Source organism: Mobula hypostoma, chromosome 29, assembly GCF_963921235.1.
Source record: "Mobula hypostoma chromosome 29, sMobHyp1.1, whole genome shotgun sequence".
NCBI classification, from domain to species: domain Eukaryota; kingdom Metazoa; phylum Chordata; class Chondrichthyes; order Myliobatiformes; family Myliobatidae; genus Mobula; species Mobula hypostoma.
In genome coordinates, this window is record NC_086125.1 from 9,791,221 (window position 1) to 9,806,623 (window position 15,403).

The following is a 15,403-nucleotide window of genomic DNA, read 5'->3' on the forward strand; positions in this document are numbered from 1 at the left end:
ATTTGCATTGAAAGCATCAATTTTAGTACAGATATGAGTTTGATTCTGGACTTGATCTGGATTTTTGGGATGTCAGGTTGGTCATTGACTTCAGCTGATTTGGCTGAGAATTTAATCATCTGGTTTTTGGTACGTATCCAAAAACAGTGTTGTGAATTTATTGGTAATTTAACTTTTGGGCATAGAGTAGTTTTGAGCATTTGGATTCGTTATTCAGAAATCTCCATAACAATATGACCTTATTTGAAACTCTGGTCAGTAATGGTACTACCAGACCATCAATTTTGCTGCAGTGCAGACGCCACCAAGTTTGGAATATGCAGTGGGAGACTGAGAAATACAACAGTGGAACTAATATCACTTTTCGTGCTAAAAGCCTATGCACCAAACAGTTGGACTTGAAATAATGGGCTTAATCTGAACACTTTACACTTTTAACAGTTTCCCACTGTATATATAAAAATAATATGGTGTTTGAAGTTTTGATATTGCCTGTGGATTTACTATTTGATCACGTCTACCAAGCCTTCTAGTTTGTCAATTCTTTTAGGGACGCTGGACCTTTGACCAACTGGACGCTCTCTGTCATGGGGGCCTGGGCAGTCGACCCTCGTGGGCAGAGGGGGTTTCCCACGGACAGAGCCCCAAGCCTACTTGATAGCTACATTTACTTAGTTTAACTAACAAGATCAGATGACTTAATAATGTCACATCAATAGAACATTGTTTTCCTCACATCAATAACATAAGTATAGGGATTCAAACGCCATTTAATATGTGTATTAGTGAAAACTATTACAAACATTAATACTCAAGATTAATATACATTTCATTAGATTCCTCATTGTTCAGGTGTACACTAGTGTTCTGATCCCCATTTAGGTACACAAAGTAAATTCAATAGAAATGTTGAGTGTTCACTGCAACTTGACTTTTGGTGGGGAGCCCTGTTTGCCCAGTAGGATGCTGCCGCTCCCCGCCGCATGACAGAAACCCCTTGGTCAAACTGCCTGTCTTCTTATTCCACTTCATCAATAGAAACAGTAACGATGAGTGAGCCTGCGGATGTATTGGACAGGCAGAAATGCCTAACCGCCTTGGCGTCCCTGCGACACGCCAAATGGTTCCAGGTTTGGATCTTGTTCTTACATTATTGTCTAAAGTAGAAAGTTTTTATTAAAATTATTCTGTTCATTTTGTTAATTACGTGTGTTGAATTGATTTTGGATTTTTTAATTTCTGTGCGACATTTAGCTTCTGTCTTGGCACAGCTGCTAACAAGCACTTAAGTAAATGGCTATAGTAGTAAGATGAAAGAACTGTGGATGGGGTGGGGGGTTTTAGGGATTAATCTTAGTATTTTTTGATATAATTGCATCGTTGCTGCTTTGTGTTAAGAGTAATTTTTTATGAAAAAAACTAGATTGATATGTAGTTTTCATTTTAAATACAAAAACGTTTTTACCCTTGACAAAGTAGCACTGCAGATATTAGTTTTGCATTTTATGCTGAATTGAAATGAGTTAGTAACTGGGCACTAACTTTCTAATCCATGATTTTATAGGCCAGAGCAAATGGACTGAAGTCTTGTGTGATTGTCATCCGTGTTCTCCGGGATTTGTGTTCAAGAGTTCCCACCTGGGCACCACTTAAAGGATGGGTATGTGGAGCTTGGTCTCATGCTCAGTTGGTCAGGAAATATCTGTAGAAGAAATGGTTAATATTTCATGTTGAAGATCTTTCCTCAATTCAAAAAATCCAAAGCAGCGCACAAAATGGAGGAATTCAGTAGGCCAGGCAGCATCTAAGGAAAAGAGTAAATGATGTAGGGTCTCTGCCCAAAACATCAACTATTTACTCATTTCCATAGATGCTGCCTGGCTTGCTGAGTTCCTTCAGCATTTTGTGTGTGTTAATTACGTAACTTAAATTGCAGAGGTGGGAGGAATGGATACAAGAAAAGTAATATCTCCAAGGTGAGGCCAGGGTTCTGTGGGGAGAAACTGGGAATGAAGTAATCTTGTCAGTGCGTTATTGGGGATGGTTAGACTTGAATAAAGTGTATATTATTGTTTAAGTGGGAAGCAAATTCATAAATTGGAAGTGCAAAGGAACTTGGAAGTCCTAGTGCAAGATTCCCTAAGGTTAACATGCATATTGTGTCTGTAGTAAGGAAGGCCAGTGCATTGTTAACATTCATTTTGCGAGGACTGGAATATAAAGATAAGGATGCAATGCTGAGGTTTTATAAGGCATTGGTCAGACTGCATTTGGAATATTGTGAGTAGTTTCGGGCTCCGTATCTAAGGAAGTATGTGCAGGCATTGAAAAGGGTCTGGAGAAGGTTTATGAGAGTGATTCTGTAAATGAAAGGGTAAATGTATTTGGCTGTAGATGTACTCCCTGGAGTTTAAAAGAATGTGGGCTCCCCTCCCAATCTTATTGAAGTCTACCAAATACTGGAATACAGTGGTCACAGATGCTTGTGCAGGACAGCATTGGGTATATTTGGTTGTGGTGTTGACAGGTTCTTTATTGGTCAGGGCACCAAGAGTTGTAGGAGAATGGGTGAGAAGGAAAATGAAATCAGCCATGATTGAATGGCGGGGCAGACTCGATGTGCCAAATCACCTAATTCTGCTCCTATGTGTTTCTGGTCTTGCGAAACATTAACCTTGTGCTACCTGGCCTGATGAGTGTCTCTAGCTTCTTTGTCAAATTTCTAGTATTTGCAATTTTAAAAATTTTCATGTGGATATTAGTTAACAATATTTCTGTATTTTTTCCCTTCTCTTTTCTGGTTTGTTTTCTTTATGGATGATTTATTTTGAATGCAGTTTTAATGTTCAGTCACCTGTGATAATTTCTTCAAATTTATTTGCCTGTTTCACCTCTCTCCATCTCAGACTTTGTTCTATTCTGAACTACTGTTTCAGCTTGAACCTTCTAATACTGAGGTCATTTTGAATGTGTATTTTACAGCCAAGGCAAGAACTTATTTTACTTATTTTAAAATTTTAGCCGTTGGAGTTGATCTGTGAAAAGGCAATTGGAACTGCTAACAGGCCTTTAGGTGCAGGAGAAGCAATGCGAAGGGTATTGGAATGCTTGGCTTCTGGAATTTTAATGCTTGGTAGGTATTTGGTACGGTAGGTACAGTTCACAAGTATTTAAACATTTTTACAGTATTATTTATTTACTCCTCACTTTCGGTCTGCAACCTGGCAGTATAACTGCAATTCACCTGTATGAAATCTTATTATGTACAATTACTTGAGCGTCCTCATGTTAACTCTTGCTAAAGTAATGTTAATTCAAAAGTAAATGGTCACATACAATTGTCAAAACTTACTTGCCATTGACATCTGCATCCAACTGCCACCTCGTTGTAAAGGACATAAATTTAATGCAATTTGTCAGATTGCCTGTGTAGCATAAGAGGCCCTCTAAGCTTGAATTCCTGATTCTGTAGAATGTGATTTGTATTTGGCTCAGTTATCCTGAGGTGTCTGGCGGTGACATGATCCTGATTAGGTGCCCCTTTTCATCTTTGGGCAGAAGTTTTGGTTTGACCTTCTGTTCTTTGTTTCCTCTTTTGAATCCAGATGGACCTGGTATCTATGATCCATGTGAAAAGGAAGCTACTGATGCTGTTGGTGCTCTTACCAGACAGCAAAGAGAGGATATAACTCAAAGCAGTCAGGTAAAAATAAAACATTTTTTAATTGTTGGTCTCTTTTTGAATTATGTTATCTGAATTGTGTTAAACTTTTATTTTTGTTTAGCATGCCTTGCGGCTAGCTGCATTTGGACAGTTGCACAAGGTGTTGGGAATGGATCCACTTCCTTCTAAGCTCCCAAGGAAACCTAAAAATGAAAATCCAGTGGATTATACAGGTAGGCTTAGCAACCTGCCAACATTTCCCTGGTGTTGGTCTTTTCAAATATAATAAAATGTTAATTTGTGGCCAGACAGCTAGTTTTCTCCCTGATGCAATTCTAACAGACTAAGTAACTCTTTGCAGAAGATAAAAGTAGTTACAGAGGAATTTGGTTTACCCTGCATTTCTGCTAGCCCCATGGACCAGAAATCAGAATAAAGGCGATAAGCTGCTCTGTGGTGCATAGTACACGACGCAGTCAAAAGGCTACTTTCTGCAGACTGTTGAATGAATCTCCACTAAGCATCTAGAAACAGAAAACCTACAGCACGATACAGGCCTTTCAGCCCACAAAGCTGTGCAAAACATGTCCCTATCTTAGAACTACCTCGGCTTTACCCGTAGCCCTCTTATTTTTCTGAGCTCCATGTAGCCATCCAAGAGTCTCTTAAAAGTCTAAATCTAGTTCAGGTATCACCAGATTGCTGAATATAACAAAGGTGAGTGTACCCAACATATAAGAAGCTGTACAATTTGATTAGGATTCCAGACCCAAAATTAGAACACAGGCAATAGCAGCAGAAGCCATTGCACTGAAGGGTCCAGATGTTGAGCTGTTGGGTAGGTAATCGTCAAATGCAAAGTGACTTAAATACTATGCTGCCTGGAGGGAGCAAGCTAAGCTTCAAACCATAGAAGCAGCCCAAGTCCATTGTGGCATTGAATGAGAAACTAGAAAGAATAGTGAAACTGAAGACTTGAGAGCAAAATAAATTTCAAGCCAAACAAAACATGCTACATTTGAAAGCAAAACTACTGAAAATGGTTCCAAGCCCAGCATTACCTGTACAAAAAGGAAGTCAGTTGCCTTTTGGGTGACTGTTTTTAATCAGAACTTGAAATTCAAGCATTCAAGGGAGAAGAGTAGGGAGATCAAAGAATATTTATGGTGGTGAAAATCTGTCAAAAGTGCTGCCAAAGAGAGTGCTGAAATCATTATCACAAATGTATCAAGAGGAGTTCAAAGTAAATTTATCAAAGTACATAAGTCAGCATATGCTACCCTGAAAAAACAAAATAACAATAAATAAGCAATGATTATCAAGGCATGAGATGAAGTGTCTTTGAAAGTGAGTCCATAGTGTGTGGGATTGTTCTACTGATGGGGTGAGTGAAGTTGAGTAAAGTTAGCCCCTCTGGTTCAAGGGCTTGAGTTGAGTAATAACTTGCCCTGAATTTGGTAGTGTGAATCCTGAGGCTTTTGTACCATCTCCCTTATAGCAGCAACAGGAAGAGAGCATGGTCTAGATGGTGGGGTCCTTGATGACGATCACTGCTTTCCTGTGACACCACACCTTTTGACGTGCTCAATGGCAGGGAGGGCTTTACCTTTGATGGACTGAGCTGTATACACTCCACCATGCATCTAGAAGTTTGTCAAGAGTTATAGATGACATACCAAATCTTTGCAAACTTTTCAGAAAGTAGAGGTGCCGCCATGCCTGCCTTGTATCATTTCTTTTGAAATGATAATCCCAAAGAATGGGATTACTGACCTTTGCCGTGTCTGATCCCAATGAAGACTTGCCTCATCCACCTCGTCCTCTTCTAGTCCTTGGTTTTGCTGATGTTGAGTGAGATGGTTGTTGTGGCACCATCAATCTCCCTTCAATCTCACCATCAATCTCCCTTCAATCTCACCATCAATCTACACTTTCATTCTCCCTCTATATGGAGAGTTTGTCACCACCTTTGGTTTGGCCAACTGTGGTATTGTCAGCAAACCTAAATATGGCATTGGAACTGTACTTCGCCTCACGGTCATAATTATAAAGCAAGTAGAGCAGGGGGCTAAGAACACAGCCTTGCAGTGCACCTGTACGAATCGTGTTTGTGAAGGAGATATTGTTGCGAATCCAAACTGACTGGGATCTGCAGGTGAGGAAATTAAGGATCCGGTTACTGGAAGTTTTGAGCCCAGGAGCTATTGAGGAGATGCAAAAAGAAGATGACTGAAAAGGAACAAGAAAAAGAAAAAATGTTGGAACTGAGGGTAGGTCCACACTAAGCCAGATAATTTTGAAAACAAAGCTTTTTCTCTTCGTTTTGACCTTATGTTCACACTGAAACGGCGTTTTCATCTCCCGAGAACGGAGATTTTCAGGAACGATCTCCAGAGTGAATAAATCTGAAAACGCCTAATATCTGTCGTAGTGTGTACGGGGTAACCGGAGAGATTTAAAAATGCTGTCATGACAACACCACAACAACAATGCTTTTTCTGCTTCTGCTTGGTACTGCGCAAGCTGTTATAACGCGCAGTCGGTGTGAACGGCGTGAGAGTTGAGTTGTAAAGTGAGCTTTTTTGACTATTTAAAAACGCTGTCATGATGTGCTGGAACAGATGGCCGCAGCACGGCATTTTGTTGTTTTCTTGAACGCAACCACCTAACAATTTCAGAACAGACGGTAACGAGACTGAAGCCAAAAGGGTTAGAAATGTACTCACCAAATACCTTGGTCCATAGCTTACTGAATAAATAAGTATACTTATTTTGCCCTGTTTTCTGTCCTTGCTTGTATGAAAGTGGTTCACCTATTTATGCAAGTGCTTCTCTTGACAATAAATGTGTAACAGCCTAATGTAACATTGTATGGAAATACAAGATAACACTGATGCAGACGTTTTATACATTTAACAAGGTGCTTTATTAACGCAACAGAGTTAGTCAGTTTTTCAATGTTCGTCGTCAGCTGGGTCATACTGTCCGTGAACTCCCTGTCGGTTACCTCCATACGCTCCAGTATTTGTTTTTTTTTAGTTTGAAGTCCTCCTGCGCGAGAGCCAAGAGCAAGTCCTTTAAGTTTTTCTACTCTGTAACTGGACAAACGCGCACCAAGTATACAGTTTCCTCTTCGCTTGTTTTCTGTGTGTCCTGCGCATGCCCAGTAGGAGGAGATTTGCCCAAGTGTCCATTTAATGTGGGCGGAGATATTTTGAAAAACGCTTAGTGTGGACGCCTGTTGTTCTTACTCGAAACCGGCGTTTTCAAAATTATCTGGCGTCGTGTGGACGTAGCCCGAGTTTCATACTGGAAAAACAAAACATAATAGTTGCTGGAAATATTCTTTCTCTGGAAAGAGAATGGTTGACCTTGGAGGTTGCGCCTTCATCAAGACTAGCCACTTCACCTTCTCTTGGATCCAGTTTTATTTGAGTTCAGGATTTTAACTACTGCACATATGAAAACAACACCACTTGGGGAATTTGGTGACTGAAATGCCGAAGGGATCAGACACAGGAGTTTTAATGGTGGAAATGAGTTTTATATCCTGGAAGTAAATGTGACATTCAGAAAGGATTGTTTGTGAGCGTACTTTAAGATTGTTAAAACAGGACTTGGAGTCAGTTTTATAATAGTTCTCTGGCTGTGACTTCAATGGTTTAAAAAAAAAATTTGTACAATGAAAGTACAGTGCAGTTAGAGTATACTGTTAATGTGAAGTGATTAAATGGAAATATTGCTATAAACCAGGTTTGTTGGTCTGTACCCCCACTGAACAAAAAAGTACTGCTTAAAATTGGGGACTGAGATTAGATTGACTTTGCTTTGCCAACCAGAGTTGGAGAGGAATTTCTGATGGGCAACATCTGTATGTTAATATTTGGGTTCATTTTGGAGGGGAGGGGGGAATGTAAGTCTATGGTCCTTCGAAAATGAAGAGCATAATGTGATAGCGAATATCTACCTTGCAGTTTTATTATTAAAAGGTCAAGAATGGGTAACCATGTTTGTAAGGCAGTGTTTATGTGAAAATTCCTTTTCAACTTCTCTTTCTTTGCATTTTATTCTGTTACCTTCATGTGGGTGCATTCTTCATTTTCTCTCTTTAGGTTTTGGGCTGGGTGCAGTTCCTAGCATTACTTTTTCAACAATTTGCCTGCATATATATTGGAGATTAGAACAGTGAAAGAACCATAACCCCTGGTCTATTAAGATACCCTCATACAAATGAGACTTGGTATCATGACATTGATGCTGCCCTGCACACAACTATGCAAGTTCCTGATAGTATAATAAACAGGGTATTTTACTTTGCATGATACAGTGCTGAAAAATTGGGGCAAGTTCCTCAAATCAAAAACATTATTCTGTCCATGATTTTAATTATATGAAGTGTTTTTTTGGTGGAGAAGGGATATCTTTAAGGACTCCATAATAGGGAAGTGTTGCCTTTATACCTTGAGTTGCTGCAGTTCATCTGTTTGGTGCCACTTATTATCCACTGTTAAATATTACAGTGCAAATTCCTCCAAGTGCATTCAGCACCCCGGTGAAGCGGCCAATGGACGAAGATTCTGGTGAGGACAAGTCTCCAAACAAGAAGAAGAAGAAAACTCAAAAGAAAGGCAAGTTGGCAGTGCTACTGCTTCATTAGATGTTATTCACTAACAAATTGTTCACTGCGTTTTGCAAGTGAGGTGTGCTTTAAGGTCAGACAAGCATGAATTTTACTGAAATAACAGTACTATATGAGACTTTTGCATAACACTGTAGTAATTCTGTGTATTGCATTCATGCCAAAAAAACCAAATTTTATGTTGTGTATTGATTAACCTGATTCAGCTACGGGTTGCTATTGTGTGCTGAGATTGGGAAGGGAGCAGGGAGAGGGCAATCATGGTTAAGGGAAGGGAACAAGAAGCACTAGAGATACATTCTGTAAGGATCAATAAACCAGTTGTTTGGAATCAAATGACCTTGCCTAGTATCTCAGAGCTGGGTGTGCCTGCACTCCTGTTCCTAGCACTGCTTCTCTGCAACCTGTCTCACACCTCTCCCTCAGTGCTGCATGTTGACAAATACATTACTGTGCAAAAGTATTAGCCACCCTAGCTACAGTTGAAAGAAAAAGTTTGTGAGCCCTCTGCAATCACTTGATTTTATGCATTAATGTGGTCTGATCTTCATCTAAGTCACAATAATAGACAAACACAGTCTACCTAAACTAATAACAGACACAATTTCTTCATCACATTGTTTAATCACTCACAGTCCAGGCTGGAAAAAGTATGCGAACCTTTGTATTTAATAACTGATAGAACCTCCTTTAGCAGCAATACCTCCACCAAATTTTTCCTGTAGCTGTTGATCAGACTTGCACAATGGTGAGGAGATATTTTAGACCATTCCTTGATGCAAAGCTGTGTCCGTTCATCAATATTTCTGGGATACCTTGCATAAACAACCCCTATTGAGGTCATGCCACAGCATCTCAATTGGGTTAAGGTCTGGACTCTGACTTGGCTATTCCAAAACACAAGTTTTCTTTTTAAACTATTCTGTTGTTGATTTACTCTTGTGTTTCAGATCATTGTCTTGTTGCGTTATCCAACTTGTATTAAGCTTCAGGTGACGGACCACTATCCTGACATTTTCCTGTAAAATATCTTGATGCAATTTTTGAATTCATTGTTCCTTCAATGATTGCAAACTGTCTGGCCCTGAGGCAGCCAATATTTCTGCATGCAGTTATGTTTAAGGTGCAGTATTATATTGTTCTGTTTGGGACAAATGCAAGGCAAAGCAAACTTAGTTTAAGAAGTCAAAAGGGTTAATTGGCAACTTACTACTGCAAGTTATTTAACTGCATTGAGAGTTTCCTGTCATTATCTGGAGCTTTGGAGAATAATGCAGCAGTTTTCTCTATATTTCACTAAACCTATGTTTTCCTCTTTAGACACCCTCATTTGTGGTATTCAGGGCACTGGTATGATTCAGTGGAAACACCAGGCCTTTGTTTCTGTGTGACTATTGTAGCCAGTGCTGCTCACCAAGTCACTTAGTTGTAAAATGCTTCTATGATGCTTAAGAGTTGTGAAATGAGCAAGACATTTTTTAAACTTCTATGGTCATGGTTTCACTACTGGATCTTGAAGTAGTCTGCATTTCTGACTAGTGTTTGGACCAGGTTTGGAGTATTAACTAGACAACGGTGTGACCCGTTGGGGCACCCTTTGAGAGAAGGGTAGTGCAATCTGATGTGACCAGAATGAACATTAAATTTTTCTGAATGCTATTGGTATCGCTTTGCTTTGGAAACTGAAGTAGAAAACTTCAGTTTATTGAAGAAGAACAACGTGTAGCAAAGCAAATATAGCTCCTCGTTTAACGAAGGACACTTTTGATGGCATCATTTCTGGTTTAGCTGCCACTCTTGTGCCTCTTATTGTCATTCTGGAGACGTGCAGTCCTTTCATCCCCCGTCTCTTTATCTTTTCTGCTGTTTGTTCTTTGTCTCTGATCCTGGAGATGTGTATTTCTCATCCTCTTTGTCTCTTCCTCTCTCCTCCTCCTGTGCCTGTTTTTGTCATTCTGGACACGTGCAGCCCTTTCATCCCCTGTCTCTTCATCTCTTCTGCTGTTTGTTGTTTGTCTCTGATCCTAGAGATATGCATGCCTTTCCTCCTCTGTCTCTTCTTCTCTCATCGTTTTTTGTTCTGACTCTTTGATCCTGGAGTTGTCCAGCCCTGGCCTCATCCGAGACTTGTTCTCTCCCTCTCCTTGCTGCTTCCCGAGGACGTTTGTCGTCATCTCTTGACCATAATGTCACCCTTCCCTTTCTACGCGGCATAATTAGGCTGACCATTTCTTTTTCACCCTAATGTTGGATAGACGATACGAAGCAGTAACACTAAAGGATGCTGATTATTTTTGATGTGGTTGGCGCTGTCCTAAATGGACGTGATATAGTCACTGCTGTCCTTTGACTGCAGCGAAGGGTTTTATGGGTGTCCCGTGTCCTAATCCTGCACTTGCTGATGATGATTAGCAGAATGTGACCCCTCGAAATAGAGCTGTCCTGCCCTTTTGCTCCAGTAGGTGTCACTGCTGAGGCTGGCTGTGCACATGTGTTGGGCTGTCGCGTCCCGATTTCCACGATGGCGGATTGGCTCTCGGATGAATGCGAGCCTGTTGATTTTGGCGAATGAGCAATTTTACATGAATATATAACCCTGAACTTTGCCTGCATTCTGTAAGTTAGTGCATTTTAGTTCGATTCAGCCCCAAAAAATGTGCCGCTGTAATGCACTGTTTATGCTAATTGGAGGTCACAAACAGACAGAGCATGAGAGTTTTAGTAGTATGTAGATAAATGTATGCACCTAATAGTGTGGTAGGGCGAAAAGACAAATCAGAATTCAGCCAAAGGAATTTTTTCTTTTTTTTAAAGGATGTGATGCATTTTCTGTAAATTAGAAATTATGCTTAAACTATTGTTTGTGGCCGACAGCAGCAGAGGAAAAGGTCGAGCCAGCACAGGCAATGAATGCATTAATGAGACTCAATCAATTACGGCCTGGTCTTCAGTACAAATTAATATCTCAGACGGGTCCTGTCCATGCTCCAGTATTCACCATGTCTGTGGAAGTTGATGGAAAGAATTACGAAGCTTCAGGACCATCTAAAAAAACTGCCAAGCTTCATGTAGCGGTCAAGGTATTGTGATTTTTAAACGTTGAATGCAATATTTGTATAAATCCCAATATTTCTGCATGCACATATGTTTAAGGTGCTGTATTATCTTGTATAGTTCTGTCTGGGACGTGTAAGGCAAAGTAAACTTGATTTATGAAAGCAAAGGGGTAGTATTTCATGATCCTTTGATTTGGAATAATGTAGAATACTATCGACTGCATATTGTTGAATTTGGTGTACTTGAGCACGAAAATGATAAATGCTTGAAATTCATCAAAGTTCAAGGAGTTGTGTACAGAATAGCTTTGCTTAACTTAATGATACCAAAGGCCACAAACTTTACTGGATACAATTTGTACCAGCAGCTTGGTGTAATCAGGGAAACCGCAGTATATTGCAATACTTGTGACATATAGAGATTGGGGATCGATATTGTACTAGTTTTATCTTTTTGCTTTATTTAGCTGTTCGCATTTAGCTAGAAGATAGGTGAAGAGTTGGAGGGCACCTTCAGGTAATTTTGGCTGGTGGGGATGGTAGGGAAATGAGCTTTTGATGATGAGATTAAACTGCATCATGGCAACAGTTCAACTTTATTGCTAGCTGTAAAGTATATCATCACAGGTGCCTTCCACCAATGAAGTTGCTATTTAATTTGGGGAATTTGAGCACTTGGAGCAATCAGTAGTGCCAATTACCCAAGTACTCTGTTTAGCTGGGTAAACTAAATTGCTGTTTGGGATATTGTAATTTGAGTAATAGGATGTCTGTCCTACCTGATGTCATAACTAGTTTTCTGACAGGTTTTGCAAGACAAAGGTCTTCCAACAGGAGTGGAACCTGAGAAAATTGAAGAAACACTGATCAAAGTAGAACCCAAGCCTGTCACTCCAGTCCCTGCAGCAGTGACCGTAAAACCACCTGCTATAACTCCAGAAGCTGAGGTATAATATCTGTTGGCTTCATATTAAAAGAAACATTTTATGGTGAAATAGTTTTTTCAACATTTGCAGAGATTTTCTCTGGACACAGCTTTATCAATCATAACACAATAAAGGCTTTTTGGCCCACTGGTGTTCTGACCTTTTAACCTATTCTAAGATCAGCTTAATCTTTCCCTGTTAAATAGTCCTGCATTTTTCTATCATCCATGTGCCTACCTAAGAAATCTTGGTGGCTTTAGTCTTTAGGTTTTCCAACAGTGAAATATCATTAGACAGAGTATCAATCGAGAAATAAAAAGAGGCTTCTAAGAAAGATAATATAGTACTCATGGACAGCTTTAATCTCCATGTGGATTTTGCTGAATAAATTAGCAAAGGTAATTTTACAGGCACATTGGAGTGTGTTCCTTATGGCAGTGGGTTGTGGGGCAGTTTATTTTACTTTGAGTCTTGTATAATGATATTAGATTCATCAATATTTGAATTATTAAAATTCAAAATAATGCTCGTAAGTTGTTAGAATTTCATATTCATTTTGAAAGTAACTAAAAGTAGTTCTGAAACTAGGGCTTTAAATGTGGCAATTATGGAGTAAATTGATGGGCAATTTAGCCACAATGGCTTGGGACATTGGATTGAATAGTAAGTGGATAAGTACTTGCGAATAATTTACAAGACTGGCAGGGCATTCTATGCACCCACCACTCTCTGTTTAAAAATAAAAACTAACTAACTTAGCTTTGACATCTTAAAATTTGCATTCCCACCCACACTTGCACCATCACCAAACCTGGAAGTGGTAAACTCATACTTATCTAAATTGGTAATCTCAGTTGCAAATAGCTGACACTTAATCTCTGATCCCAGTACCATCCTGGTTTGCAAACCTACGAGTGACACACTTGCCCCAACCTTGTGTTTTCTATTGGGTAACCAATCCATACTAATACATTATGCTTAGTATAAGGAACTTGTGTTTATGCAATCATCTCATTGAATGCTTCTTGGAAATTCAGTATCCTCCATCCTCTAATTGCCCATTGTCCACTCTGCTCACTCCATTCTCAAAGTGAAAGTAAACTTATGAAAATTGTATTGTGAAATCCTAAATATTCTGCTAACAATTTAATAGAATAAGATAAGCCTTTTCCAAATGACAGATGCTAGCTAAAGCAACTGGCTATAGCTCCTTGTTTTAATGCTCGCAATTCCTAATTAATACAGTAATATTTCTAGGAAGCTGGAAAAGCCCATGCTCTCTAGAATCGGGGAAAACCTTGAAATATCACACCAAATACATCTAACTCTGGCTATTTCTTTTAAAACTCTACTTTCAGGAATCTGTCATTCTTTAGTCATATTAATTTAGTTAGCATTTATTTTTCTGTAGTGGGAGTGACTGTTTAAAGTTCTCTCTCCCATTCTGCTACTAACATACATAAAAATATAGAATAGTACAGCACAGTACAGGCCCTTTGGCCCACAGTGTTGTGCCGGCCATCAAATCCTGCCTCCCATATAACCCCCAGCCTTAAATTCCTCCATATACCTGTCTAGTAGTTTCTTAAATTTCACTAGTGTATCTGCCTTCACCACTGACTCGGGCATTGCGTTCCACGCACCAACCACTCTCTGAGTAAAAAAACCTTCCTCTAATATCCCCCTTGAACTTCCCACCCCTTACCTTAAAGCCATGTCCTCTTGTATTGAGCAGTGGTGCCCCGGGGAAGAGGCACTGGCTATCCACTCTATCTATTCCTCTTAATATCTTGTATACCTCTATCATGTCTCCCCTCATCCTCCTTCTCTCCAAAAAGTAAAGCCCGAGCTCTCTTAATTTCTGATCATAATGCATACTCTCTAAACCAGGCAGCGTCCTGGTAAATCTCGTCTGTACCCTTTCCAATGCTTCCACATCCTTCCTCTAGTGAGGCGACCAGAACTGGACACAGTACTCCAAGTGTGACCTAACCAGAGTTTTATAGAGCTGCATCATTACCTTGCAACTCTTAAACTCTGTCCCTCGACTTATGAAAGCTAGCACCCCATAAGCTTTCTTAACTACCCTATTTACCTGTGAGGCAACTTTTAGGGATCTGTGGACGTGTACTCCCAGATCCCTCTGCTCCTCCACACTTCCAAGTATCCTGCCATTTACTTTGTACTCTGCCTTGGAGTTTGTCCTTCCAAAGTGTACCACCTCACACTTCTCCGGGTTCAACTCCATCTGCCACTTCTCAGCCCATTTCTGCATCTTATCAATGTCTCTCTGCAATCTTTGACAATCCTCTACACTATCTACAACACCACCAACCTTTGTGTCGTCGGCAAACTTGCCAACCCACCCTTCTATCCCCACATCCAGGTCGTTAATAAAAATCACGAAAGATAGAGGTCCCAGAACTGATCCTTGTGGGACGCCACTAGTCACAACCCTCCAATCCGAATGTATCTCTCCACCACGACTCTCTGCCTTCTGCAGGCAAGCCAATTCTGACCTCCCTAGGTCTCATGCCTTCTGACTTTCTGAATAAGCCTACCGTGTGGAACCTTGTCAGATGCCTTACTAAAATCCATATAGATCACATCTGCTGCACTGCCCTCATCTATATGCCTGGTCACCACCTCAAAGAACTCTAATCAGGCTTGTCAGATGTGATCTGCCCTTCACAAAGCCATGCTGACTGTCCCTGATCAGACTATGATTCTCTAAATGCCCATAGATCTTATTTCTAAGAATCTTTTCCAACAGCTTTCCCACCACAGACTTAAGGCTCACTGGTACTTTTTTTTAGAAAGGAACATGGTCAAATTTAGATTGAAAATCTAAATGTCCCTAGCATTTCCTGTTCACTATTCCTCTGTCTCAGTTTCTAAGGGACCAGCACATGCTTGTTATTTTGTTCCTTTTTGTAAATTTGTAGCTAATAGAACATAAAAGACTACAGCACAGTGCAGTCTCTCCGGCCCACAATGTTTGCTGACCTTTTAACCTACTCTAAGATCAATCTAATCTTTCTCCTACATAACACTCTATTTTTCTTTAATCAATGGGCCTATCTAAAAGTTACTTAATGCTCCCAATATCTTGCAGTGT

The 15,403-nt window shown here is 40.0% G+C and overlaps 1 protein-coding gene across 4 annotated transcripts in view; it reads left to right on the top strand.

Annotated features, from left to right (window-relative positions):
- Positions 1-15,403, top strand: part of LOC134339383 (interleukin enhancer-binding factor 3-like) — an 83,447-nt gene that overhangs the window by 44,494 nt on the left and 23,550 nt on the right. For 3 of the 4 annotated variants that reach the window (XM_063035836.1, XM_063035839.1, XM_063035837.1), the window contains exons 7-14: positions 1,039-1,130; positions 1,565-1,660; positions 3,022-3,133; positions 3,606-3,703; positions 3,786-3,897; positions 8,185-8,292; positions 11,178-11,383; positions 12,166-12,306. In XM_063035836.1, coding sequence (XP_062891906.1) covers positions 1,039-1,130; positions 1,565-1,660; positions 3,022-3,133; positions 3,606-3,703; positions 3,786-3,897; positions 8,185-8,292; positions 11,178-11,383; positions 12,166-12,306 — 965 coding nt within the window. The remainder of the gene's footprint in view (positions 1-1,038; positions 1,131-1,564; positions 1,661-3,021; positions 3,134-3,605; positions 3,704-3,785; positions 3,898-8,184; positions 8,293-11,177; positions 11,384-12,165; positions 12,307-15,403) is intronic. The other variant, XM_063035838.1, reaches the window with a different exon arrangement.